This window comes from Strigops habroptila, chromosome 4 (assembly GCF_004027225.2).
Source record: "Strigops habroptila isolate Jane chromosome 4, bStrHab1.2.pri, whole genome shotgun sequence".
Lineage (NCBI taxonomy): Eukaryota > Metazoa > Chordata > Aves > Psittaciformes > Psittacidae > Strigops > Strigops habroptila.
In genome coordinates this window covers 320,474-347,477 of record NC_046358.1, presented here as the reverse complement: position 1 = coordinate 347,477, position 27,004 = coordinate 320,474, and the positions used below count along the sequence as shown (strand labels likewise).

The following is a 27,004-nucleotide window of genomic DNA, read 5'->3' as shown; positions in this document are numbered from 1 at the left end:
TGGTTGAGGAGCAGAAGGAGCCCAGAGGAGGTTTATGGAGCCCACAGACGCTGCGTGCAGCCCAGCACATCTATAGAAGGGAAAAGCAAGCCAGGAGCTCGGGCAGACACATCCCACCCCATGAACAAGCGCACGGGAGCAAGCGGGGCAGCCTGTGGCTCCCCCCACAGCCCCGGGGCGCCCCCGAGCCCCCCATGCAGCGGTGGGGCGCAGGCAGCTGCCCGGGTGGGGCTGAGATGTGGGGCGGAGGCTCCGAGCCTCCTGCAAGCCCGGGCGTGCGCCGGGCACCACCAGCGCGGCGCTGCCGCCGCCTCCTCACGGCACGTCAAAGGGGCCCCTCACGGCACCGCAGAGACCCCCGGCCCTCACCCCGGGCCCGGCCTCCTGCCCCTGCCCCATCCCACCGGGAGCACAGGGAGCTTTGGACCTTCCCCCCATTGAGCTCTCCACAAGCTCCGCTCTCCTCCAGGGCAAGTTGGGGCTCCCTGAGCCCTCCTGGGTGCCGTCTGTGAACAGCAGCGGGGATGGCGAGGGGACATAGAATCATATCATAGAATCCCAGAGCGGTTTGGGTTGAAGGGACCTTAAAGCTCCTCCAGCTACAACCCCCTGCCACGGGCAGGGACACCTTCCACTAGAGCAGGTTGCTCCAAGCCCCTGTGTCCAACCTGGCCTTGAACACTGCCAGGGATGGGGCAGCCACAGCTTCTCTGGGCACCCTGTGCCAGCGCCTCAGCACCCTCACAGGGAAGAGCTTCTGCCTTAGATCCAACCTAAACCTCCCCTGTTTCAGTTTAAACCCACCACCCCTTGCCCTATCCCTTCAGTTCCTGATGAAGAGTCCCTCTCCTGCATCCAAAAGCATCCTCCCAGCCTGCACAGTCACCCACCACAGCGAGGGGACACACGGCAGGTGAGGGGACAGGGGTGAACCTGCTTTCCATGCCCTACCCCTGCCTGGGGCTGCATCCCTGCCAAGGCACCAGGGTGATAGAGGGGAAGGAAATCCCGGCCAAGACATTGATTTTATTTTTTTAAGAATAAAAAAAACAACCCCAAAACAGACAAAACTTCCTGAAAACAGCTTCCTACCTCATAATTTCACAGAAATTAGCTTGGAAACATTATCTGCTCTCCCCCTGCTCACATACCTGCTTCGGGCTCTGCCCTTTCCCACCCCAACCCAGCCCTGGGGGCAGGCAGGGTCAGCCCCTCATGCCAAGGGGCTTTACCCCTGTCCCTACGGACATGGCAGCGGGTCCCCATCCCGCAGGGCAGAGCCAAACCCCTTCTCCCCTCCACGGTGGCTCCACATAAGGAGGGGAGGGTTTGGGAAGTCCCAGGGGCCCAAATCCGCCTCCTGTGGGTACTGGAAGCCCCCCAAAAGCTCATCGCTCCAGCCTGACACCGGGACAAGGTGCTGGGTGTTTGGGGGTGACCCAGGGAAGGGCGAGCACTGGCTGCGGGTTTGGGTACCGCTTCCCACCTCCAGCATCTCCGGCTCCGGGATGAGTCCGGCGGCTCCATCCCTCCCACAGCAGGTCCCGGCGCTACTGAGTTAATAACTTCGGTTCTGACTAAGAAATTAGACCCTTAAAAAGAACCCCCCCGCCCGGCCCGGCCCCCCCCAGCTCCCCCCTCCCCAGGACACCCGCGGCGCGCTGCGGGCACCGGCACCGGCCGGGCTGGGGACGAGCGGGCGCCCGTCACCTCCAGGGGCTGCAGCGGGTCAGCGGCTTCGGGCCGGGCTCGGGTCTAGTCCTTGGGCGGCTTCTTGCTGCGGGCGTTCCACATCCCGCGCTTGGAGTGGTAGTAATGGTAAAAGTTCCTGAGACGCAAGCGCTCCACCTCCAGCCCGCTCTGCAGCACCCTGCGCCGGCGGAGGGACACCGCTCAGGGGGGGCAGCACGGACGCAGCCCCCTAAGGGCAGGTTCTGCCCCTTCTCCACCGCTCGGGGGAAGGGACAGTGGGTTTCCCAGGGGATGTGCCCCATCTCCAGCCCTGCCCATGGTTGGGGGCTGCCGGGACCCCCCATCTCACCTGTCCAGGAGCTCCCAGTCCTCCCCGCCCCAGCGGTCTCTGAACTCCTCCGTGTTCATCCCCCCGACGCGGTCAAAGTCCGACTTGTAGATGCCGAAGAGGCCGAAGCCGTTCACCTCCCAGTAGCCTGGAGGGGGAGAGCGGTAAGGGGAGGGGTGGGGGGACACCCACATCCAAGGCCATTACCTCTGTGCTCACCCCACAACCCGGGAACACCCCATCCCAACCCCTCTTCCACCAGTGCTCCCATCCCCATCACTGCCACCTCCCCAGGTATGCACCGCGGGACAGCCCGGTTTTGGGGAGCATCGCACCCAGCGTGCCTCCAGCACCCTTGGGCTTGAATCCATCTTCCCCAAGCAGAACAAGCACATGGAGCCTGGCTGTAACCCACAACTGGACGTCCTCCAGGGGAAGGTGTGGTGGGGCAGAGAGGCCACGCTCACCGTTGGGCTCCCGGGGGGAGCTGCCGCAGCTCAGCCGCATGACGATGGGTGCATAGGCCAGCTTCCCCTCCACGCAGTGCTTCCGGATGCTGTCCAGGATGTTGGGGGGGAAATGGATGTGCAGGTCGCAGAGGAACACGATGCTGTGCCCGTCCTGCGGGAGGGGACAGACACGAGCAGGAGGATCAGGGTGAAACGGCTCCAGGAGAGAAGCCAAGGCCAGGGCTGGATCCTCTCCCCGGCTCACCTCGACCGTGTCCACGCCAGCCTGCAGCCCGGCCGAGCGCTCGAAGTTCCCCGTGCGCCGCAGGTACTGGTAGCTGAGGAGAGGACAGGGATGTTAGTGCTGGTGGCCAAAGGGACACAGCCAAGAGGGGGACAGGGACCACTGGCGAGGAGAGGGAATCTTCTCGGCTGCCTACAACTCATGCCAAGGATCCCCCCGTGGAAGCAGAGGAGGTTTCTGCATCCTTGACTCCTCCTCATGGAAAACAAGTTTAAACCCCAAAAAAAGAGGAGGAAGGGGCAGCGAGACAGGCCCATGCTGGGGTGGGGAGGAGCAGCAGGTGAGCCACGTCCCACCATGAGGAGCCCCCAGACCCCATTGGCAGCCTGGGGGAGCACGGCAGGATGGGGGGCTCACGCGGTGGGTACCGGGGCAGGCGCGCGTCCTGCAGCGCCTTCTCCACATCCATGTCCTCACTGTCGAAGTCCACCAGGATGACGTTGAAGTTGGGGTCTTTCGTGGCCCCGTACAGACGGGCCATGTCTGAGATGAACTGCTGGACCCAGCGGGCTTGGTTCTTCACTGCAAGACATGGCCATGCACGTCCCTCAGGCTCATCACGGGGGTCCCAGGAGCACCCCATTCCCCAACCAAACCAACACCCCTTCTGATGGGAAGCGATAACCTCAGCATCTCATTGCAAGCCATAGCCCCATCCCCCTTGGGCCAGCCTGGAGATGCAACCAGAGAGCAACGGGGTTGCCTTCCTGGAGGATGCTGAGGGCAGAGAGAGCAGCAGAGACCCAAGAGACACGTCCTGCCATCACCTACCGGGTACCACAAAGTGCACCATCACATCCTTCTTCCAGCTGAGCCGCAGGGGCCGGCACAGGATGGGTTTTCCATAGAGGATGCTCCAGGTGCTCGGTGGGGGCTCGGTGGCCCCCAGTGCCAGCCCCTCAGGGTTGGCCTCGGCGCTGTCGTCCTGCTTGTCCTGGTGCAGAAGGACGTAGACGTACTCGGAGAGCCGCACCGTGCGCTGCCCGCGCTCCGCCAGCTCCAGCTCCAGCAGGTACCGGTTCCCCCGCGCCGTGTCCCGGCGCTTCTCCACGTTGATGATCCTTAGGAGGGTGTAGATGCTGTGGGGAAAGGAGAACCAGTGATGGGTTTAAACTGAAACAGGGGAAGTTCAGGTTAGATTAAGGCAGAAGCTCTTCCCTGTGAGGGTGCTGAGGCGCTGGCACAGGGTGCCCAGAGAAGCTGTGGCTGCCCCATCCCTGGCAGTGTTCAAGGCCAGGTTGGACACAGGGGCTTGGAGCAACCTGCTCTAGTGGAAGGTGTCCCTGCCCGTGGCAGGGGGTTGGAGCTGGAGGAGCTTTAAGGTCACTTCCAACCCAAACCGCTCTGGGATTCTATGATTCTATGAAAGCACCATCACCACGAGCTCTGGTCCCTGCAGCTCCCTTGCTCCAAGGTTGGCCTGAACCACCCATCCAACCCACCAGCCCCGAGGAGGGTGAAGGTACATCCCCCCAGGCTCCCACCCGCACCCTGCTCCCTCCCTACCCTCCGTTCTTCTCGTTGAGCTTCTCCATGTACTGCGCCACCACATCGACGACCTCGCTCTCGCTGAGCTGCAGGTTGCCCGACACGTTGCAGCGCAGGTCGTTCCAGTCGGAGCGCAGGAGCTCGAAGTCCACCGCGCTCACGCTGAACGTCCGCTGCCAGTTGATGGAGTCCTCCAGCCAGCTCTGCTGCAGCTCCCCGGCCTCGTAGCTGTAGTCAGACACCTCTTCCTCCTCCTCCTCCTCTTCCTCCTGGCCCTTCCCCTGCTCCTGCTGGGATGCTGTTGTTTCCGACACCTTCAGGAAGGATGTGACCAGCGTCGCCTCCGAGGAGTTGTACCCGGTGGTGGCCGCGGCCCTGCCCGGGGCAGGGGTGGTGTCCTCCTGGGTCTCCCTGCTGAAGAGCCCCTCGGTGCCCAGCGCGAGGAGCCCGGGCAGTGCCCGCCGCTCGGTGCCCAGCCTCGGTTCCCACCTCCGGCCACCCGTGCGAGTGCTCTTCTGCCTGGCAGCGCCCCTCTCCCTGGAGATGTTGCTCAGGAGCCAGGGGCTCCGGCGCCCAGGGATGGCACGGAGCTTGCTGGAGGCGACGGGATGCTTCTGAGGGGTCCTCGAGTGAAGATGGACTTTCTTGAGAGGCTTTGGGTAAAGGAAGAGGCCAGGGAAGGCCGGCTCCTGGGCCGGGGCTTTGCGCTTCCCTGGCTGCAGCCTGGTCACATAGACCTTCTCCTGGGTTTTCCGGGGCTTCCTGTCCCCCCTGGGTGCTGCAGCCCTGCTGGGACCCGGCGTCCTGGCTTTGCTACCGAAGATGGGAACAGCCAGGTGGGGTTGGAGGCTCAGGACCCCCGCACGCTTTGAGGACGGCAGCAGCCCCAGTTCATCCTCCTCGCCCTCGCTGGGATCCCGGGGCAACCAACTGAGCATCCTCCCATGGACCTGCTCCAGCGCGGGGCCCTCGTCCTCCTCGCCACGGAGCCCCTGGAGGCCGGGTGCGGGGCTGGCGCTGGGCTGGTGGGATGTGCTCCCCCTTCCCAGCTGCCCCGGTGTTCCTGGGACAGCCTCATCCCGGGCCGGGCCCTGCCTGCGGCCAAAGCTGTAATAGTCCAGGTCGTGCCCATAGTCCCCGGTGACCGACGGCACCTCCTTCCTTTTGGCTCTGGGTACCGGCACGAAGCTCCTCTCCTTGGCTTTGGGAGGTGGGTCTGTGGGCTCGGGGCTGTCCGCTCCCTCCTCCTCCTCCTCCTCATCCTCAAGGAAATCTAGGGAGCAAAGGCAGAGGTAAACACCCCGAGGGTCCTGGTGCTCAGCACAGCCCCCGCAGGGTGCTGGCCCAACGCAAAGAGGCAAAGCCTGTCCCAGCAAGAGATTAACCTGCAGGGTGAAGGACAGAGCTAGTGGGCACTGAGGGATGCTTGCCAGGGCTGGCAGCTCCAGGCTCTGCCCATTGACCCCTCCAAACCTTGGCTGCACCTTGGCCCCACTCCCATCCCATCCCAGAGCAGACCCAGGGCAGTGAGCAGGCTCAGAACAACCCGGCTCCTGCGTGAGCATCCCCACACTCCACACAGCTCCAGCCATTCCCTGCTTCCCAGCCCAGGAGATGCAGATACCTGGATTCAGGAAGCAGGGAGGGCGAATCCCAACCCGAGCACCCCACTTCCCATACCCCACAGCACTTGTCGCTGAGCCGAGTGGGATGCATGACTGTGGAGTACATGGGACAAGCTGCTCTGAGCAGCCCTGCCCTCCCGGAGCCCCAGCATCACTGGAGGCATCCCAAGGAGCTGCCTCTCCGCGTGGATGGGCCGCTGGGCAGGATGCGCCTGCTCAGCCCCGTGCCAAGGCGCTGCCAGCGGGGAGCAGTGACTCACTGTCTGTGTTGAGGAAGAGGAACGCGCGCTGGCGTGGATCCTCCTCCTCTTCATCCATCTTCATGTACTTGTAAAAACCAAACCTGGAGACAGAGGAGAAGGATGAGGTCCTGGAGATGAGGGAGGAGAGAACACGAAGGGACGTGCTCACACACACGTGAGCCTGCACAGGGAGGAACAGCCCCGGCTGCAGTGCAAGCACCTGGACACAGCCCGGCTCCAAAGGGAGCTGGGGCTCCCAAATTCACAGAATCCCAGACTGGTTTGTGTTGGAAGGGACCTTAAAGCTCCTCCAGTTCCAACCCCCTGCCACGGGCAGGGACAGTTTCCACTGGAGCAGGTTGCTCCAAGCCCCTGTGTCCAACCTGGCCTTGAACACTGCCAGGGATGGGGCAGCCACAGCTTCTCTGGGCACCCTGTGCCAGCGCCTCAGCACCCTCACAGGGAAGAGCTTCTGCCTTAATCTAACCTGAACTTCCCCTGTTTCAGTTTGAACCCATCACCGGCAGGAGCAGTGCCGGGTCTCAGGCTGTGCCCAAGAGATGGGGAAAGAGCCAGCCTGGAGGTGGCCCTTCCATGGGTGACGGAGTTTGGGGACACACGGCTGAGGGCACCTCATCTCAGCGCTGTTCCTCCACCCTGCTGACATCAGCCCCCACGTACCACTCCCAAACACCAGCCCCAACACTTACTTCTCCAGGTAGAGGGGGGACTCCCTGTAGAAGCACTTGTTCTCCGTCTCCATGTGAGTGAGGCGCGTGAAGTCGTTGGGGTACACGAATGAGAGGTAGACCTGGGGACATGACATGACAATGTCATGGCTCGCTCCGAGGACATGGGGCTGGCCAGGCTTGGAGCAGGGGACCCGAGGCCCCCAGCAGCGAGGTGACCCCCAGCACCTCAAACACCCTGTGGGGCTTTGGACTCAACCCCTTCAGCTCAAGCTGAGCTGGGTCCTCCAGCGAGGGACGTGTTCTCCTGGGTTTTACCGGGTGGAAACAGCCTGCCCCAGGGTGGGGGCTTCGCTGTGCCCCCCGTGGGAGCATGGCCCCGTCCCCACCATGGGGAGACACTCACAAATTGCAGGCCCTGGTAGCGGGCGATGGGGAAGTCCTTCACCACGTAGGTGGGGCTGTAGGCACAGGGCACCAGCACGTTCTCCACGCGGGAGGCCTCGATCGCAGGGGCTGAGGAGAAGCAGCAGCAGCTCAGCCCCAAGCCACGTCCCACCACCCTGTAACCCAACCACGCCATAGCTTGTAGCCCAACCCATCCCAGCTTGGCCCCTGTAGGCCCCAGCAGAGGTGCTCTCCACCCTAGGGATGGGCAGCAGGTAGGAGGGATGCTCTGGGTGCCTGCAGCAGCCAGGACCCGCCTTTTACACCCCCAAACCCCACAGAGATCCACAAGGATCCGGTCCTGGCCACTTACTGAGGAAGAAGGTGTCCCTGGGGTCAGACTTGAGCATGTCAGCCCCATGCTCATCTTGCTGAGCCTCCCAGAGGTAGCTCCCGCTGTGGCTGGCCAAGGTCTGCGGGATGTGCTCCACGTGGTTCATCTTCAGGGATGATTCATCTGGAGGAGGTGAGGACAGGGGCTGAACCCCACATACCCAAATAGAGCTTTGCCCCAGGAGCATCCTCTAAGGTGGCACTTCCCAACCTCTCCATCCCTCCCCACCAAGAGGACTCAGGGGTTTGCTGGAGCAAGCCCAGAGGAGGCCACGAGGATGCTCAGGGGCTGGAGCACCTCCCGTATGGAGACAGGCTGAGAACATTGGGGCTGGAGAAGAGAAGCTGCGTAGAGGCCTCAGAGCAGCTTCCAGTGTCTGAAGGGGGCTACAAGGATGCTGGAGAGGGACCTTCATCAGGGACTGGAGTGATAGGAAGGGGTGATGGGTTCAAACTGAAACAGGGGAAGTTTAGGTTGGATCTGAGGCAGAAGCTCTTCCCTGTGAGGGTGCTGAGGCGCTGGCACAGGGTGCCCAGAGAAGCTGTGGCTGCCCCATCCCTGGCAGTGTTCAAGGCCAGGTTGGACACAGGGGCTTGGAGCAACCTGCTCTAGTGGAAGGTGTCCCTGCCCGTGGCAGGGGGTTGGAGCTGGAGGAGCTTTAAGGTCCCTTCAACCCAAACTGTGCTGGGATCCTACGATTCTGTGTCTGTGGATTCTCCAGCTCCCCGGAGAACAAGAAGAGCCGATGCTGCAGGAGGGCAAACCCAGCTCCTCAGCCTCTCACATGCTCACAGACCCTGTGACTAATCAGCCTAATGATTATTGCCACCAACTAATGAGCACCAGAGGACAAGGGTACAGCTGATGTCAGCCTAGCTCCGATGACAGCATCGCTCACCAGGCTCAGAGACAAGGGGAGCTCCAACCCCAAGGACACAGGAACCAAAGCCTGAACGCAGGTAACTGCAAGAGGAGCTGGTTGTGCCTCTGCTCGGGGACGAGGTGTCACCTCATCCTTGTCAGTCAGCCCCAACACCTCCCGCAGGGGGTCACCACACGCCGGTCGCTATGGCCGTGCTCAGAGCTGACTGCCCCGAGCACCCAGGGGTGCCCCCAGCACCCAGGGGTGCCCCCAGCACCAGCCCGGCCTGCTGCAGAGCTGGAGGGAAGGAGGCAGCTCCCCAAGCAATAGGATCCCCCTTCCCGAGCCCCACATTCTGCCTGTGGCAAGGAAAGGCTCCCCAAATGCGTCTGTATCAGTGGATAAGGTGGGGCTGCAACCCCTGGAAAAGCCTGGAGAAAGGGAAGGAAGGAGGATGCTTTGTGTGCTGCTGACAGCCCCTACACCATGGCAATGGGCTCCCTTCAAGTGATTTGGCTTCACCCTGGGATGCTGCTGGATTCCAAGGGAGCTGGGAAGCAGGAAAGAGAAGCATAAAGAGGCAGCACTAATGGGTAGCAGCTGGGGGGGATTTATCCACACATCATCCATCTCATGGGCACCTGCATCAATACCAGTGATACCTCTCCATCCCTCTTCCCCCCATTGATCCCTGTCTGTTGCCTGTCCCTCCTGCTTTATCGACACCTTCCAGGCCATGGATGATGACCAGCCCCCAGCGCATTGAGCACTGGGGCAGGACCCATCTATCACATCTTTTCTCGCTGCCAGGGAAGGGGCAGGAAGCAGAAGATCTATAGATTTAATTAAACCTTGCACTATCCATCCCTGTGCTCACGACAGCTCCTTATAACTCAGGGCCAGGCCACGGAGCCAACCCTCCATGCTCTCATGAGCAGGGATGAGGTGGGAGCACCACGAGAGCTGCGTTTCTGTGTGTGTCACCTCTGCATCCCATTTTTAGGAGGGTCACAGCACGCTCCCAGCATCATCCCTACCCACTGCAGCCCCTTGCTCCCAGTGGAGCTCCAGAAAACCTGGAGAGGGGTTTTGGACAAGGGCCTGTAGGGACAGGCCAAGGGGAATGGCTTTAACCTGCCAGAGGGGAGATTGAGATGAGCTCTGAGGCAGAAGCTCTTCCCTGTGAGGGTGCTGAGGCGCTGGCACAGGGTGCCCAGAGAAGCTGTGGCTGCCCCATCCCTGGCAGTGTTCAAGGCCAGGTTGGACACAGGGGCTTGGAGCAACCTGCTCTAGTGGAAGGTGTCCCTGCCCGTGGCAGGGGTTGGAACTGGAGGAGCTTTAAGGTCCCTTCCAACACAAACCATTCTATGATCCTATGATCTGGTTTCCCAGGACCTGTTTCCCTCCCCAGGCTCTGGTGCCGTCTCTCTCGGCTGCACCAGCACACGCAGAGCCCCTCAAGACGGTGCTGCCATGGCTGCAGATGGACACGTTGGCTCTTACCTGTGTACAGGGAGATGTAGGAGGAGTCGATCACTTCGAACTTCAAGCTGGGGAGGAAAACTCGCCACTAGGAAAGAACAGGAGGAGATGGGAATGAGCGGGAGGGTGACAGGGGTCAGGATGCAGCCGCCAACCCCAGCACCCTACGGTGGGTCCTCCCCTCTCCTCTGCTCCCAGGAATGCGCCTGCACTGATCCCACTGTCAGAAGGTGGCATCAGTAGGCTCATGGGAGGCAGCACAGCCATGGGTCCTGCCTCGCACAGCGGGAATGACACCAGGCACAGAATAGGGAGGTCGCAGCACCCATCAGGGGCCACAGCCAAAGCTTAGCACATCCTGAGCCCCAACCAACCTCCTCTCGTCCCCAGTGCTGCACACACACACCAAGAGCAGAGTTTGCGCTGGGTTCAGAGGGTCTCCACAGCTGCCTGCACTGAGCTCATTACATGCATCTTAAAAGCATTTCAGGAGCCTTTGTCCAGACAAGCCCCGAAATCCCCGCAGGAGCCGCAGGGTCCTGCTCTGCTCCTGGTGTGCTTCTTCCTGAACATCTGAGGCTTCCCCCCACCCCCAGCAAGAAAACCTCCCCCATCTGTTTGTTTGCACAGCAGCAACAGAGATCTTATCGACGGAGGGGATGGAGCCCGGCGAGGGCCAGGCTGGTGCTGAGCAGCAGAGCAGCCAGGAAGGGGTGTCCTCAGCCTCCCGGGTGCTGCGCTGGCACAAGTCTGACTCCAGTGATTAATGATGCTTGGGAGAAAGGAAACCTTTGCAAGCGAGCCAACAGCTTCCCCTCCCAAAGACAGCTCCTGACACAAGCTCCAGGCTATGCCAGGGCTGTGCAGCCAAGGCAGGCAAGTTCGGATTTGAAACTCACTGTATCTCTGAGGGGGGGGGGGGGAAGAAAAAAGGACGAAGCTCCATCAGCTCAGCCATGTCCCCCCCCACTGACCCTGGGTGCACGCAGCAAGGTGGCAGCCACGCACCCACAGTGACCTGGGACCTGCCTGCTCTCATCTATCATGGTCTGCGCTCTCCTTGCCCATGGCAATGGGCTCCTCTGAGAAGCCCACGGGGACCTTCCACCTCTGCCAGCCCTTCTGTAGGAGGCCAAGGAGAAAGGAGAAGGGGTGGCACTGGCCAGGTTGAACTGGAGCCTGGAGCAGAGGAGCTGCTCTGTTAGCATCCATTATGGGAGCACGTCGGGCAGGAGCACAAGGAGGGACAGCAGGGTCTTTAGCTCCCAAAAGGCTATTGGCACAAAAGGATTGGATGAGCATGGAGAACATCAGCCTGTGCCGGGCGCCCTGTGCAGGAATAGCCCAGGGAGATGAGCCCCTGCTCAGGACAAAGCGTTCCAGCACACATGGAAGAGCCCTGGCGCTGGCTCCTGATGGGACAAGCCCTGGAGGACATTTACTCACCCCAACTTCCACGTGGTCTGAACCTCGGTCATCTTGTTTGTGCAGCAGCTCAAAGTAGTAGCGCCTGGAGGACATGAGGCTGCGCGGGGTGGGGAAAGCTGGTTAGAAATCACTGTGTGACACTGAGTGACACTGCCAGGGCGACGGGAGCTCCCTGTCCTGCTCACATGTGGCTAAACCTTCCTGGGGCAAGGGGACAGCAGCATGGGGTGGGCGCCTGCTCCCCATCCCACTGCAGCTCCCTGAGACCCGGGGATCCCCATCCCTACCTCATCATCCACAGAGATGGCTGCAGCCCCCAACACCTTCAAGCCATGGCCCTGGGGGGTTGAGCTCCAGCCCTGACCCCACGTGCCTTTTGGGAAGAGACCGTGGCCAGGGTCTAATCCCAGGGAGCTCTGACTCCATCCGCCCGGGATGGGCAGCGGGAGTGAGGACACACTCACCGCAGAGGCTTGGAGACTTGAGAGCTGAACTTGGTGAACTCCCCCGGCGCCGTCCACTCGGTGCCCAGCTGGGGAGGGGAGAAGGAGCATGTGAGACACCCCCAGGGACACCATGAACCAAGCGGGCACAAAGCCCAAACCCTCGTGGAATCTCTCCTCCACCTCCCTTGGGCACCATCCTGTGCTGCTCTTCAGGCAGGAGGATACCCCAGGAGCTCTGCCCAGGGTCTCCTTGTCCCCAGCTGGTGGCATTCCTGCCACTAGAGCTTGTCACCAGCCAACAGAACCCCAAAACACTCATGACAGACCACGGGGTTTCCAGTTATAGGAGTTAACACCAAGAAAATCCAGGAGCAAAGATTAAACTTGTTCTGGGACATAAGCTGGTCTTTGGTAGCTACAATTAGGATGGGATCAAGGGGTTGATGGTCCTCCAGAAGCCAAAGCAGGGGCAGAGGTGGGACCAGGCTGAAGAAGCCCAGCAGTTCCCAAGGGGATAAAGAAGCAGGAGCTGCTCTGGCCAAGCCCACACAGACCCTGTGCTCTCCCTGCAGGAGCTGCTGCCCCAGAGGGACCTGCAAGAAGGAGAACCTGTGGTGGCTGAAGAGCACCCATGGGTTTGAAACACCCTTAACTGAGCACTAGGGATGCCCGGGAGGCCTTCAGGATGGTTATCAGCGTGCTGGGAGTGAGGCCCCGCGGGAGGAGATGCTCTCAGTGGGAGCTGGAGCATTCCCAGTGTGGGGAATGGCAGAGGGCACAGGGGGACAGCACGTACCCTGCCCACGAACGCGGCCAGCCGGGAGTTGGCCGGACTGTCATCGGAGCTGAGCCACAGCTCCGAGTTGTCATCAGATGCCACAGAGAACTGGAAGTCCCCTACGGAGAGAGGAGAAGGTCACCACAGGGCAACAGAGCAGTCCTGGTGGCATGTGCTCAGCCCCAGCGCATCACTGTGCGATGGGGAAGCAGGGATGGATGGATGGAGGGATGGATAGATGTGATGGGCCCACCCAGACCCCACGTCGTGGCTCTGTCCTGGGTGGGCTCAGGGCTTTGTCTCCCTCTGAAGCAACCAGGGAAAAAGGTCTTTGCTCCAGAAAGACGCTCTGGTTCGTGCTGTCTCCAAGAGCCCTTCTGTCCCCACGTGGCACAAGAAGGACAGGAAGGAGACAGCTTCTCCACATTGCTGCAGGGGGAGAAGAGGCCAAGCTCCATCACTCACCATCCTTGAAGGGGTGGATGTAGCCAAAAATCCTCAGCCCATAGTTCTTCCACTTGGGCGACACAGCCAGCTTCTTCACTGTGGTGCGGGTCTGCAGAGGAGGGACAGGGATGTGACAACATGAGCAGTTCATGCCCAGCCTCGTGCTTTGCACCAGCATCACCCAGCCCATCTCCTCCTTGTTACGCCAGGGTCCCGTGCCCCTGGCACCAGAAGGGACATGGAGGTCCTATCACCATCCACCTCTCCCTCCACCCCTGCTCTGCTGGGAACTACCTGCCCAAAACCAAACCCAACCCAACCACCTGCAAGCAAAGGTCTTGAGGACCAAGCCCACAGCCAGTGCAGATCCAGCAGCACCCAGAGAGGACGAGTGGACCCTCCCTCTGACCCACCACCATCACACCAGGGACTCACGTGGGGAAAGAGTGGAAAATGGAGGTTCTTCCTCAGGTGCCTCACGGCGCCTCCACACCAGTCTTCAAAGACGTGCAAGTTTGCCTTCCCTTTGTACTGCAGGATGAGAGGGAGATGAGCGGGGTCCTCACATCGCCCTCACCTCCCAAGGACAGTGTTAGGGCAGGATGACAAGCCACAGGGGTGTCACCTGCCCAGCCTCAGCTCTTCTGCAGCGACACTGAGGTCCCAGCCCCAGGGTCACAACACAGCCGCCACAAGCAACCAGGTAACCCCCCTCCTGCTCCTCTGGGTCCCAAGTGCACTTGGACAAGGGATGTTGTGTGGACACAGCACCAAAAGCCAGACCCCATCCTTCACCCGCCCCCAGCACCCATCCCACCGGCACAGCCAGCACCAGGGGCCGGGCACCGCATGGACTCATCCAGAGAAGACACACAGCAGGATGTCCCCTTGCAGACCCACACAGAGGATGAGGGGTTGATGCACACCCAGGGCACACACCCGAGGAGGTGCCTTCATGGGGACCATGTTGACCCCAGGACGAGGCAGAGCCCCTGGGATGGGTGATGGAGAGCAAGGAGGAGGATGGATGGAGGTGGCTTTGGAGCCTGGCACGCTGCGGGGACACGGGCTGCCCAATGAGGGGCCGGGTGGACCTTCTCCTCCTCCTCCATCGCCCCCTTTGCTGCTCCCTGTCCACCTACCTGCTCATTCCAGGGCAAAGGCTGCTTGGTCAGGTTGAGCTTGGGGCGCACGGTGGCTCGGTCGGACCGGGGGCCTCTGGAAAACCATCCCTCCGAGTCCTGCCCATCGCTCTGCCCGGGAAGAGGAGGGAGACAGGAGACATGGGGGTCAGGGCCAGCCCTGCAGCGGTTGCAGGATTTCTCCCTAGAGCATACATCGCATTTGGGATGTCGAGCGCTGCCAAACCAAGGGGAGAGCTTTCAAGGTTAACGGCAAGGGAAAGCAGGGGCAGGAGGAAGCAGGAAACATTGGCACAGTGTCCTGGGGAGCAGGGTCAGAATGTTCCAGCTAAATTGGTTTCCCTTCCTCTGCTGAGGAGAGACTTCTCCAGAACAGGGAGTCTTCTGTTCGGCTGAATGATCAGCTGGGCTGAGGAGCCACTGGAAAAGGAGTGGTTTGGGCTCCATCTCCAAAAGGGCAGAAGCAATCTCTGTGTTCACCCACGGGCACAGGAAGCGGGATGTTTCCCTGCTCCCCTCTTCCTTTAAATGGGATTAGGTTAATCCGACCCCTTGTGCCTTGTAATTTAGAGGCATTAGACGAGCATTCACCTGCCCCCAGCTTGCTGAAAAGGTGATGGGTGGCAAGGAGAAGCCAGGCACTTCTGGAGCCCACCCAGAGCATCCTCCTCCCCAGCTGGGAAGCTGTGCCTGTCACACGGGGACCTGGCTCGTGTCACAGCTCACGGTGACACCCGCACTCAGCATCACCCTCCCTGGGGATGAGACCGAGGGGACACGGGTGTCCCTGCCACGTCTCAGAAGGATTTGCCATCATCATCATCATCATCACCCCCCATGGCCTCAGCCAGGCAAGGAGGGACCGTTCCACCGCCTGGAGAGCGGAGCCCAGGCGGGAACTGCAGCACCCACAAAGCGCCACCCTCGGGATGCACTTAGTGCCAAAGAAATCATCAGCAAAGAGCCCAAATGAGCCCATTGACATCCCGAGGGGGGAGCACTGCCCTTGGGAAGCAGCGGGATTGTGCCGTGCTCATTGGAAGGATTCACTCTCCTCCCGGGAGAGCCAAGGGGCGATTCCTGCTGCCCCCCAGCAGCAGCACGTGCCTTCTCTGGGCACCTCCTTCTCCTCCTTTGTCCATCTCTCCCTTATTTATGAGGAGCTGGGAGAGATGAGAGCAGAGCTCTCCTTCCTCACCCATCCCCTGCCACCCAGCCGGGCGCAACCAGCCTCTTCCCCTATTTCTCACCCAGCCTGAAGCTGGTTCTCCTTCTGGCAACAGCTACACGGGAGGGAAGTGCAAGAAGATGATGCCAGACTCCTCCCAGAGGAGCACAGAGACAGGGCAGGAGGCGCAGGGCACCACACTGGAAGTTTCAGTGGGATATCGGGGATGTTTTAATCCATGTTGCGTGTTGCTGAGCAGAACCGGAGGCTGCGCCCTCTCCATCCCTGCACCGACCCCGCTGGACAAGGCTGGGGGCGCCCTTGGCCGTGTGTGGGGCAGGGGACCAGTGACCTGCGCGTCCCTCCCCACCCGCCCGCCCCTGCTCTGCCGTTACCATCGGCTCCTCCTCGCGGCTCTCGCTGGAGTCCTCGGCGTTCCCGCGCCGCGCCGCTGCCACCGGCCGCCGCGCCGGGTCCGTCACCTCCGGCAGCCTCTCGCCATCTGCGAGGGACGGAGTGAGACCAGCTCCGGGTGCTCCCACCCCAGCACCCCGCACCGCCCCTTCCTGCGGCACCGTCCATGGGACACCCCCCCCGGGACACCCCTCCATGGGACACCCATCCATGGGACACCCCTCCATGGGGACACCCCTCCATGGGACACCTTCGCCCCGCAGGGGAAGGGGACGCGCTGCCACCGCTGCGAAGGGAGGGACACGGGGCCGCTCTGCCTGCGACTCCCGGGTCACATCTGCACTAAGCAGCTTGCAGAGCTCATCAGCACCAGGTTTAATTGCACCCCCCGCAGCCCAGCTCACGGCATTTATGTCAGACATGGCTGGATGAGCTCCTGTGGGATCACCCTCCCCGTCCAGCCTCAGGGATGCATCCCTGCTCCCTGTGCCTGTGGTCCACGACAATCCCAGAGCATCCCACACTCTACCCAGAGCACACTGGCTCCGAGCCCTCTCCACACATATTGTCCTCAAATCCACCTTCCCACCACTCACACCATCATCAAGAACTCATTAACAGCCCCATCACAGATGACCCCATTGCCATGTGCTGCATTCATTATTCCCAAACAATGGAGACCCCCCTGCAGCTCACACCCATCACCCCTGGGAAGCGGAATAAGGGATTAATTCAAACTCCACTCACTCCAACCTCCCATGGAATAACAGTGCAGACTTGGAAAAGAGATCAGTTACTGGCAGGGGGGGCACATCCCCTTTCTCTGCCGCAGCAGATCATAGAATCCCAGACTGGTTTGTGTTGGAAGGGAGCTTAAAGCTCCTCCAGCTCCAATCCCCTGCCACGGGCAGGGACACCTTCCACTAGAGCAGGTTGCTCCAAGCCCCTGTGTCCAACCTGGCCTTGAACACTGCCAGGGATGGGGCAGCCACAGCTTCTCTGGGAAAAGTCTGTGCCAGTGCCTCAGCACCCTCACAGGGAAGAGCTTCTGCCTCAGAGCTCATCTCAATCTCCCCTCTGGCAGGTTAAAGCCATTCCCCTTGTCCTGTCCCTACAGGCCCTTGCCCAAAGCCCCTCTCCAGGTTTCCTGGAGCCCCTTTAGGCCCTGGAGCTGCTCTAAGGTCTCCCCTTCAGGAGCCTTCTCTTCTCCAGGCTGCCCCAGCCCAGCTCTCTCAGCCTGGCTCCAGAGCAGAGCTGCTCCAGCCCTCGCAGCAGCTCCGGGGCCTCCTCTGGCCTCGCTCCAGCAGCTCCACGTCCCTCTTGTGCTGGGGAATGGTGGGTGCCTCTGAACCTTTCAGACGGACACCCCAGCCCTGGTGGGATGGAGGGGGTTTGCAGCTCTGGCACACAGCTCAGCATTTCAAAGCGGTGTCAAGGGATGTCCAATGTGATGCTCAGAAGCGGATGTCCAAGAGCCACCACACTGAACACCTGTGGACCCCCCCAAAACCAGCCCCCCCTTATCACAATAAGGGGGAGCCCCAGATGCCATCAGCAGTGGTGCAGCCCTGTCCCCCAGCCATGGGCATCACACAAGGGGGTCACCAACAGCCTCTCAAGGCTATGGCAAGATCCCCCCCATGCCTCCACAACCCCCTTCCCCCCAAAGGCAAGTCTTGGGGGGCTCCCACCCCCCCAGAGTGAAACAGCCCCAATGGCTGCTGCAGTGGGAGCTGTTGGGCAGCTTCAGACCCCACAGCCTGGCCAAGGAGGGGCTCGGGGTGCCCCGGACCCCCATGACACGCTCCAGTGCCATTAGTATTCCAGCGGCCGCGCAGCCGGCGTCTCCTTGGAGATGGCAGCACAAATCCCATCCCACCCGAGGACAGGAAATCCAGCTCTAAAGCCCCTTCTTCTGCTCTCAGCCATTCTTCAGCCCTGGCAGCTCCAGCTCCCTCCTGGCAGCTCCCTGCCTGCCTCCTCCCCTTGCCCATCTCCATCCCTGCATCCCCAAGGAGGGTGATGGGGAGCATCACAAGGAGGAGCAGGACTGGATCCAGCACTCATCTCCTCCACTCTCAAGTACCCCCCATCACTCCTAGGGATGCTCCTGCCAGGGCAGGCAGCAGGAGTAAAGCTGATCCTCCCTGTGCTGAGGCCACAGATGCTGCTGCTCTGGCAGAGAGCGTTGGGGACAGAGTGATTCCCCCCTCCCCGTGCTGATCTGCGGATTAATCACAGCAGTGAGGAGGAGTTGAACGCTCCCGAGGGACCTGCCAAAGGATGGATGCAGCGGCTGGATCTGCAGCACCCACACAAGGCCTCTCTTCTGGCCTTGAAGGAGATGAACCCACCTCCCATGGGATCTGCCGGGCCAGCACCCATTCGTGATGCCGTCTGGGGGTGCCAGGCTGCAAGTCCTGTCCCTGGGATGGGCTAAACCCCAACATGGGCTTCTGCTGCCAAGCCCCAGGTCCTGGTGAGCAAACCTGAGCCAGTGGCATCCCAGGCTGCATCCCCAGGGATGGGATGGACACAGTCATTCCCCTTCGCTCCTCTTTGGCTACCACACCCAGGTTTGAGTCCCTGCTATAAGGCATTGGGTAAATAAGAGATTATTTGATATAAATTGGAGCAAAGGGGGAGAAAAAACATTCCTCACAGCATCCACCCTTGGAGGGTCTCAAGACCCAAAGCCACGATCTCCTGCCCATCTTCCATCTTCACCACCCACCTCCATCCTCAGCAGGGACTCTCAGGACCTCAAGCAGCTCCTCTCAGCCACTACAGAGCAGGACAAGGCTTGTGCTGCCTGCTCTGGTTTGTGTCCAAGTTAAACGTCACCACTGCTCTGATGGGGTTTAAGTAACTCAGGCTCAAAGCCCGAGAGACTTCAGTGAAACCCTCTTCTCTATGTGGGGAGGGAAGCGCTCGCTCCAAGACGTGCCGCATCCCAGGAGGAGCAAAAGAACCAGCCAGGCCCCAGGAAAAGGCTTCCAGGCTCTGCACTGATGCTTGTTCCCTGATGTTTAAATGCTGGATACGAAGGCCAAGGGCAGCCTTAACCAAACACCCAAGTGCTGATGAGCCTGTGTGGGAACTGGAAATGAATGTCCTCGGGAAGGGGAGGGAGAGGCCTGCACTGGGTACCAATGAGCATCACTTCGCTCCTCCCTCCCAAATCATCGAGACCCTTCGGTCTGAACCTCACAAGAGGAGCAGGTCAAGGGGCATGAGAAGAGGAGGAGGGAAAAAGCAGCACTGGGAGGAAGGGGTTTGGTTTCCCCTTCGCATCCTCCCAGTACTCACCAGCACAGGGCGGCTGCTCCCCAGCATCCCCCGGACACACAAGGACACACAACCAGCACCGTGCGACAACCAACGCAGCAATAGAACTGCCTCTTGTCCTCTCTGAGGGACCAGAAAGGCCACACAAAGGCAGGCAGCGGGGGGAGAGCATGGGGGAGGGCTGGAGGATGAGCGAGGGACCCGCTCGCTCCAGGACGGCATCACCCACAGGGATGCTCCATGGGGATGCATTAAGAGCTCTTCCCAGCGAGCACAAAGCGATGCTGATGCTGTCAGAGCCATGAGCAGGGGCAGGAGCTGCACACGCCATGGAACCAGCCAGCTCTGAGTCACAGCAGCCTCCAGACAGCAAACCAGGGCCAGGAGCAGTGCTCGGGATGAGGTGGTGGGTGCAGGAGACCAAGAACCGACCCCATCGCATGGCTCAGAGACGAGGGCAATGCCTCTGGTGGGAGAAGGGTTTCCCCTTCCCCTATCACAGTCACATCCCCTGTGCCCCGGGGAGCACAGAGGCCCTTTCACACAGGTTCCTGCCCCAGCTCCCTGCAGCGCTCACCCGAACACTGCCCCTTTCTTCCCTCGGCTTGCCGAGCCGGGAGTTCTCCGGCAGCTTCCTGGATGCTTCCCAAAGCCTCCAACGCGGCTGGAGATGCCCCTCGTGTGCTTTCTCCCACAGCTCCCGACTGCTGCTGCTGAGTGTTCTCACCACGCTCACTGCAGCTCACTCCGCTCTCACCCACCCGTACGCAGAGCCTGAGCTGCCCTGGCACGGAGAGGAGCTCACAGGAGCACCTAACGGGACCTGGCCAGGCTGGGGAGGTGGGACCGTGCAAACCACACAGAGTCCAACCACACCAAGGGCAAGGTCCTGCCCTCGGGGTGGGGAAATCCCAGCACAAACACAGGCCGGTGGAGGCTGGATAGAGCCTGAGGAGAAGGACTTGGGGTGTTGGGTGAGGAGAAGCTCCCCATGACCCGGCTTCAGTGTGTGCTTGAGCCCAGAACCCCCCCGTGTGCTGGGCTGCACCCCCAGAGCGTGAGCAGGAGGTCAGGGAGGGGATCCTGCCCCTCTGCTGCGCTATGGGGAGACCCCCCCTGCAGTCCTGATCCAGCTCTGGGGCAGCAACACACAGCACTGCCTGCCAGGAAAACCCCGGGATGCTCCCGGCTCCGCAGCACCAGGGCTGGCACCGGGACATGGCTGGGTGACAGTAGTGACATGGATGGGGTCGAGGTGAATGGGGCCTGTGGCCATCATGGGGATGCAGAGGATGCATCAGCTAGAGGAGCGAGGAATTTTATTCCCATCTACCCCAAACCAATTCGTTTCATGCTCTTTACCCAGCCCGTGATGTCCCTCTCGGGCGCAGCAATGGAAATCAATGCTGGATAGCTGAGGGCTGGCAACGGAGCTGCCATGAGACCACTCGAGCTGACAACCAGCCTCCAGAAGAGGCAGCCCTGATGCTTCCATGCTCAGCTCAGGGTCCCAGATCCCTCCCGTGCATCAACAGCAACCAGATCCCCCGTTCTGTCCCCCAGCTCACACCTCACCCTGCACCCGCTGCCCTCTCATCACCACAAGCTCCAAAGGAGCCGGAGTGGCTCCAGCCAGACCACGCACCCGTCATAGAATCAGAGTGATTTGGGCTGGAAGGGACCTTAAAGCTCCTGCAGCTCCAACCCCCTGCCACGGGCAGGGACACCTTCCACTAGAGCAGGTTGCTCCAAGCCCCTGTGTCCAACCTGGCCTTGAACACTGCCAGGGATGGGGCAGCCACAGCTTCTCTGGGCACCCTGTGCCAGCGCCTCAGCACCCTCACAGGGAAGAGCTTCTGCCTCAGAGCTCATCTCAATCTCCCCTCTGGCAGGTTAAAGCCATTCCCCTTGTCCTGTCCCTCCAGGCCCTTGTCCAAAGCCCCTCTCCAGGTTTCCTGGAGCCCCTTTAGGCACTGGAGCTGCTCTAAGGTCTCCCCTTCAAGAGCCTTCTCTTCTCCAGGCTGCCCCAGCCCAGCTCTCTCAGCCTGGCTCCAGAGCAGAGCTGCTCCAGCCCTCGCAGCAGCTCCGTGACAGTGCTCGGGGACATGGAGCCGGCTGTGGGACGTGCCACCAGCACCCACCTGCCCCTCACCCCCCTGTGCTCCCTCAATCGCCTCTTTGATGCCGGAGCCAGCGGCACAGGACGGGGCCGTGACCGCGGCCACGCAGCTGGCACCGGCTGGGGATGCGCTCACATCCCCACATCCCTCCGGACACCAGCAGCGAGCAAAGATCCCATCACACCAAATCCCTCGGGACCTGTGCTGGATGAGCAGAGCGATGGGTCCTTCGATGCCGTCTCAACTCCGTCACAGCACAGTGAGGCTGGAGGAGGAACAAGGTGCAGCCCAGGGACCCACTACCACAGTGACTGACCAGCCAGGCCTTCCAGAGGCCCCTTTTCCATATGGATCTGCCTTCTTCCCAGACACAGAGGAGGCAACAGTGACCCCAGCTCGCTGCAGAGCATCAACAGCTCCGCAGCTAAAGAAGGCTTCAAAAGGAGCCCCAGGAGGAGGAAAACAGCACAGAATTAACTGACAGCAAATGCCCACATGAAAGGGGATGGGGGACATGTTTTATCGGGTTGTTTTATGTCTTTTTATGTTCTTAAAAGGCTTTAAGCTGCCAGGACTTGAAGAGCTTCCACGGCTGAGAAGCGATGAAGGGACAGAGCTTTGCTCTCCTCTCCTGCTGTCACCAAGGCCCAGCGGGACCCTCTGACACATCCCGCACAGACACACGTGCCAAAACCATCCCCAATTCCCAGGGTTTCTGCAAGGACCGGAACAACAATTGCACCCACAGCATCCATCCTTCCCATGGGGAGGGACCACGCAGCTCCCAGGAGGGCAAAGCAAAGGGCAAAGCATCCCTAGAAAAGCTGCATCCCTGCTCCTGCCCTTGCATGCTCAGGATGAATCCCCAGGGATCTGCTCCCATCCTCAGCCACCCCAAACCCGAGTGTTTTGGGCAGGACTCAAATCCCTTTTCCCTGGTTATGGGGGCAGATCCGGGCTCCCCACACACCCTGTGGGCAAGAGGATGGGCTCCAGCACTGAGCACAGCTTGGGGTCCCCTCTCTGTCACCCCAGGGACCTACGGCTGGAGTAGAGACAGGACCAGCCCTGGGGACCCTGTCCCAATGTGGGGTGCCCCACAGCCAGCCCTCAGCCTCAGACCAGCATCAGGAGGGCAGCTCAGGATAAACCACCCCGGCACAACCCACTTGTTTTCACTTTACCAAGCCCTGGAACCTCCCCTCTCCCCCAGCTTCAGGGGAGTTTTTGGGGACCCCCCACAGCTGCCAAGGGGACCAGGTATGGGAGAGGTGCTGCCGCTGTGGGGTGGTTCAAAGCCTCTTGTGCCTCTGAAGAGCCAAATTGGTGCCTTTGAACCACCCAAAACAGGCACGTGCCAAATTTTTCTCATACTTCTCCCCCGTCATGTGCCAAAGAGCCCCGAGGCACCCCCAGTCCCCCCCAGACAAAAGATAGGGCTCATTCCTCCATCCATCCATCCGGCTGCTTCCCATCCGCTCACGCTCGGCAGGGCCGGCACGGTAACAAAGAGCCCAAATGGAGGAAGGGTCCCGGTGACACCAAACCCATTCCCCTGGCTCCAAACCCTCCTTCTGGGCAGCTTTCAGCTCCAAACCTTCCCTTCCCCAGCACCGAGGGGGTGTCCATCCAGGGAATGCTGCCTTTCCAGGCAGGGATAGGAGAACAGGCGATGCCAGGAGCAAGGCAAGCAGCTCCTCGCAAACCCCGCTGCCCTTCCCCTTCAAAGGGCTCTTTCTCATCCTCTCCCCCCCTGCTCCCAGCATCCCTGACAAAAGGGATGGAGCCCACGGCGGCCGCAGCGCTTCAGCCTCCCAATTAAAATCAGATCATCACAATTGCTGCCCAGAAGAGCTGTGTTATCCCTGCAGCGGGGAGGATGCTGCTGTGCCTCATCCCAAACCTCCTCCTCCCCTCCACAGCCTGCGAGACCCCAAAGGACAATTCCCTGGGGAGGGATGGGAAGGACAAGGCTCTGCAGGCGGAGCCGAACAAAGAGCATCCAACCACCACAGCCTCCAGCTTGGAGCAGGTTTGGGAGTCCTCTGGACCCCACACACCAGCAGCTCCTCCCCAGGCTGAATCCACAAGGATGCACACAGCCAGGTCCAGGCGGTGCCGCATCCTGTGGGTATCAAGAGGCCCAGGTGGGTTTTCCTTCCCCAGTGGCTCTGCTTTAGCCATGAATTGGCTTCAGCATTCTCCGGGATGCATCCTGTGTTCATCCAGTCACAAGCCACCCCAAAACCCGGCTCCCAGCAGCACCAATATCCCACATGCCCCAGTTAGACGGCTGCAGGAGCAGGACAAGCCCCTGCTAAAAGCCATTTGAGGTTTTTACTGGCATTTTTTCCCTCTTCTTCCCTTTTTTCCCCTCCTTTCTTCCCACCTGGCACACCAGCATTCCCACCCCATCGCCTCAGAGCATTTCCAGCCGGGAGAGCACCGTAATGGCCTCATTATTCCAGATGAGGAATCTGTGTGTTCAATTAGGCAGAGAAGGGTAATTATCTACTTGTAGAAGATGAGGAGAGGGGGGAGTTACTCAGGGCACCAGCACAGTTCCCAGCCAAATTCCCAGCTGCTCCGGCTCCATGTGGGACTGCCAGCTGGGCCAAGGGGATCCCCAGTAATCCCCCCACACCTTCACTGTGCTGCCCCAGACCCCAGTGCACCCCTTGGCTGGGTCCCCCCCACCTCACACCCCCCCAAGCTGCTGAAGAGCCTCTTGCCCAGCACCTTCAGCCTCCAGGACGTGCATCTGCTGGTGACACTTCATCTAATGAGTAATTAACCTCTGTGTGATGTGGGCCCACCAGCTGGAGCAGCCTCAGCAGCAGGTTCAGGCCCACGGCAGCCAAAAATCAAACCCCAATCTCTAAATCTCAGACACCTTCTGGTGCACAGGCCCCTGGGGTGATGCCGAAGAGCCCGGCACCCTCTCCCCATCCAGCGACAAGCGTCCCACCCCATCCCTAAGGGATCTGGGACCAGGACACACCAGAGCTCCCCACAGCAGGTCCCGGCTGGTGAGAGATCCCATGGATTGAGGAGGAGGAGGAGGAAGGAGACACAGGAGCCAGGAGGGGACGGTGACCCCCCCGTCCTCCCACTCACTCACCCCAGCCCAGGGGCACCCGCTAAGCCCAGGGGAACATCACGTACCGGGTTGCAGCAGCAGAATTAGGTTCCATCTACGTGTGACCAAACCCCCTCCCCATCCCCTCCACCAGCCCCTCTCCATCACCACACTTCCATAAAGCCTCCATGGGACCTAAACTCCAGCTTTGCCACATGCTCACAGGGCTTTAAGCACCCCGGTGCAAACAGCAGCATCTCCCTGCGCACAGACGGGCAGGATCCAGCCCAGGCGAGGTCCAGCTTCCCCTGGGGAAGCCACAGCAGCAGCACAGCCCCCTCTGGAGCATCCCGAGGGATAGGCTGGGATGCGGGGCATGTAGGGAGGAGGTGGGGGAGAGCAGAACCGGGGCTCAGCACCTCAAACACCCCCAGGCATCACGCTGAGCATGCTCCCGTGCCAGGAAATCCTGCGGTGCCATCTCCCCCTGCCCAAGGCCACCGGAGCCAAAAGACGAAGAGCTCGGCCCTTCCCAAACTGGGATAATCCGGGATGACCCGGGGCAGCTGCCTGCGGTCAGACCGCTGCAACTTGTGGCTTTGCCGTGAGGCTCGACCCTGCAGCAGCAGGGAAGGGGAAGCAGCGGCACAGCCTCCCCGTAACCCCTCCTCCGAGGGGATGGATGCACATTCCCTGCTGCTCTGATCGGCGCTATCCCTATTTCCCCGTAAGGGCCCAAAATCTGCAGGATCATGCTGCTGCTACGATAGGAAACTTCGGGTTTCCCAGCAGAGAGGCTTCACCAGCCTCCAGAGCTGCTCCGACCGCCCAGGGAAGCCATTCCCTGCCATTCCTTGCCTAAATAAGCACCAACTCTCGTTCCTTCCTAATTTTTTAGCACAAACCCCACAAGTTCAGCCTGAGCAGAAACGCTGCAGCTCAAGTTTCACACAGCAAATATTCCATGGAGTTTCCTGTCCCCTCCAAGCAGCCCAATGAGGTCTGCAAGGGTAAAACCGGGAGCAATTAACCACGAAGCAGAACTGCAGGGCACCAGCACCTGCCCCTCAGAGCATCCTGGATCACATCCCGGGTGTCCAGAAGGCCGGAGGAGGAAGGGGTTTGTTTGGATAGCGAAGCACAGGCTGAGAAAGCGCTGGGCAAGGATGGGCGGGTTGGGTTTGCCCCTTCCAGGCAGCGACAGTGGCTATAAATGGCCTCTTTGTCATCGCAGCCAAGCGGCGGGCGGAAAAACGAGGACGGGGCCGCTCGGGGGGGGGGCGATGAAGCCCCCCCCAAGCGGTTTGGGGTCCCTCCTGGGTCTCCCCCCGTCACCCCCGATCCCAGTGGTACAAGGGCAGAGCACAGGGTGCCCGCGGTGGGGTCCTGCTCTCCTCAGACCCACCCGGGTGATGCAGGATGGATCCGACTTGGGAGGGTGGGGGGGGGTTCACCGGGGGGGTCCCATCATGCGGGTCCCACCCTGGGGATGCTGGGTGGAGCCGGGGGGGCTCAGGGAGCCCCGCACCGTGGGGGGCATCCCCCCACCCTTTGTGGGGGACCCCAAACCGCACCGAGGGCTCGCACCGAGGGGTGATGGGGATGGGGGAGTGCCCCCCGGTGTTGCCCCCCCCCCCGGGGGGGTCGCCCGCCTCGCCCCCTCCTCCGTTACCTTTGCCGTAGGCGAAGGGGAGGCGCAGGGCGCGGCCCTGGCGCACCAGGCTGATGTGGAGGTAGGTGAACCAGACGGCGAAGGTGAGCAGCACCAGCAGCAGCAGCAGCTTCAGCTGCTTCCGGAGCTTCTTCACCGGGAGCCGCGGCATCCTGCCGCTCGCATCGCCGCCGCCGGCCTAGCCCCGGCCCATCGGGCCCCCCGCCCGCCCAGCCCGCTCGTTCCGGGCCGGCCGCGAGGGCAGCGGGGCGGCTCGGCGCGGTGGCCCCCGGCCGCCCGGGGCATCGCCGCCGGCCCGTGGCGCCGGTACCGCGGGTGGGGAATGAATGAGCGGGGCCGGGCGGGGCGCGGGGTACTGCGGACCGGGACCGCCCCGACACCGCCGCCGCCACGCCCTCTCTGCCCGAGCGACGGCACCGCCGGCCAATCGCGGGGCGCCCAGCGCGGGCCTGCAGCCAATGGGAGCCCCGCGAGGGAGGAGCCCGCGGAGGCGCCGCGCGTCTCCACGCCTACGGGCCGGCATCCCTTCGAGGCGCCGCGGGCGAGGCCATGCGGGGCGCGGGGGGGGGGTGGCCGTGTCCCCGTTCCCGTTCCCATCCCTGTCCATATCCCGGCGGATACGGGCGGGAGGGGAGGGGAACGACTCTCTGCGCGGCGGAGCCCGGGGGGCCAGCGGGATGGGTAACGCGGGCCTCGGCGGGGCCGCCCCCCGACCCCTTCCCCCCGCGGCGAGGATGGTTCGTTCCGGCGCGGCCGTGGCAGGGGCTGCGGGGCCCGAGCGGGTCGGGTCCGGTCTGGGGAGGGGTCCGTGATCCCGCCTCATCGGTGCGAGCATCGCCCGGCCCGCCCGGTGGGTGCAGGCTTTCCCCCCGAGCCTCCCTTGCAGGGTGCAGGGATCACATGGCGGGGATCCCCATGATCCTCTATGCCAGGTGCGGGGATCCCATGGGAATGGATGCAGGGACCCCCGGGGCCATTTGGAAGCGCGACGGCTGGAGCTCGCCCTGTGCAAAACACAGCACTAATTAACAATAAGACTTAATTATGCCCACGGTGACCACGGCCTCGCCGCCGGTGGGG

At 61.6% G+C, this 27,004-nt stretch overlaps 1 protein-coding gene across 1 annotated transcript; it reads right to left on the bottom strand.

Moving 5' to 3' along the window:
* Positions 1 to 1,011: 1,011 nt before the first annotated feature.
* On the bottom strand, positions 1,012 to 26,294 carry B4GALNT4 (beta-1,4-N-acetyl-galactosaminyltransferase 4). The gene is made up of 20 exons (XM_030485061.1): positions 25,925 to 26,294; positions 15,747 to 15,853; positions 14,184 to 14,294; positions 13,477 to 13,572; positions 13,060 to 13,150; positions 12,613 to 12,713; positions 11,835 to 11,902; positions 11,389 to 11,467; positions 9,964 to 10,030; positions 7,578 to 7,721; positions 7,224 to 7,333; positions 6,839 to 6,939; positions 6,147 to 6,229; positions 4,280 to 5,534; positions 3,545 to 3,852; positions 3,142 to 3,295; positions 2,735 to 2,807; positions 2,488 to 2,641; positions 2,042 to 2,168; positions 1,012 to 1,870 (listed from the first exon to the last, which is right to left on the bottom strand). The coding sequence occupies exons 1-20, from the start codon at positions 26,073 to 26,075 to the stop codon at positions 1,756 to 1,758; spliced, it is 3,495 nt and encodes a 1,164-aa protein (XP_030340921.1). The 5' UTR covers positions 26,076 to 26,294; the 3' UTR covers positions 1,012 to 1,755.
* Positions 26,295 to 27,004: the final 710 nt, after the last annotated feature.

Bases quoted from the DNA above. Each gene is read 5' to 3' on its own strand.
- B4GALNT4 (XM_030485061.1), bottom strand. From the start codon at position 26,075: ATGCCGCGGCTCCCGGTGAAGAAGCTCCGGAAGCAGCTGAAGCTGCTG. The intron at 13,151-13,476 runs GTGAGTCCCTGG...CCTCCTCTGCAG, and splicing joins ATTTTCCACTCTTTCCCCAC to ACCCGCACCACAGTGAAGAA. The intron at 1,871-2,041 runs GTGAGATGGGGG...CCGCCGGCGCAG, and splicing joins GACTGGGAGCTCCTGGACAG to GGTGCTGCAGAGCGGGCTGG.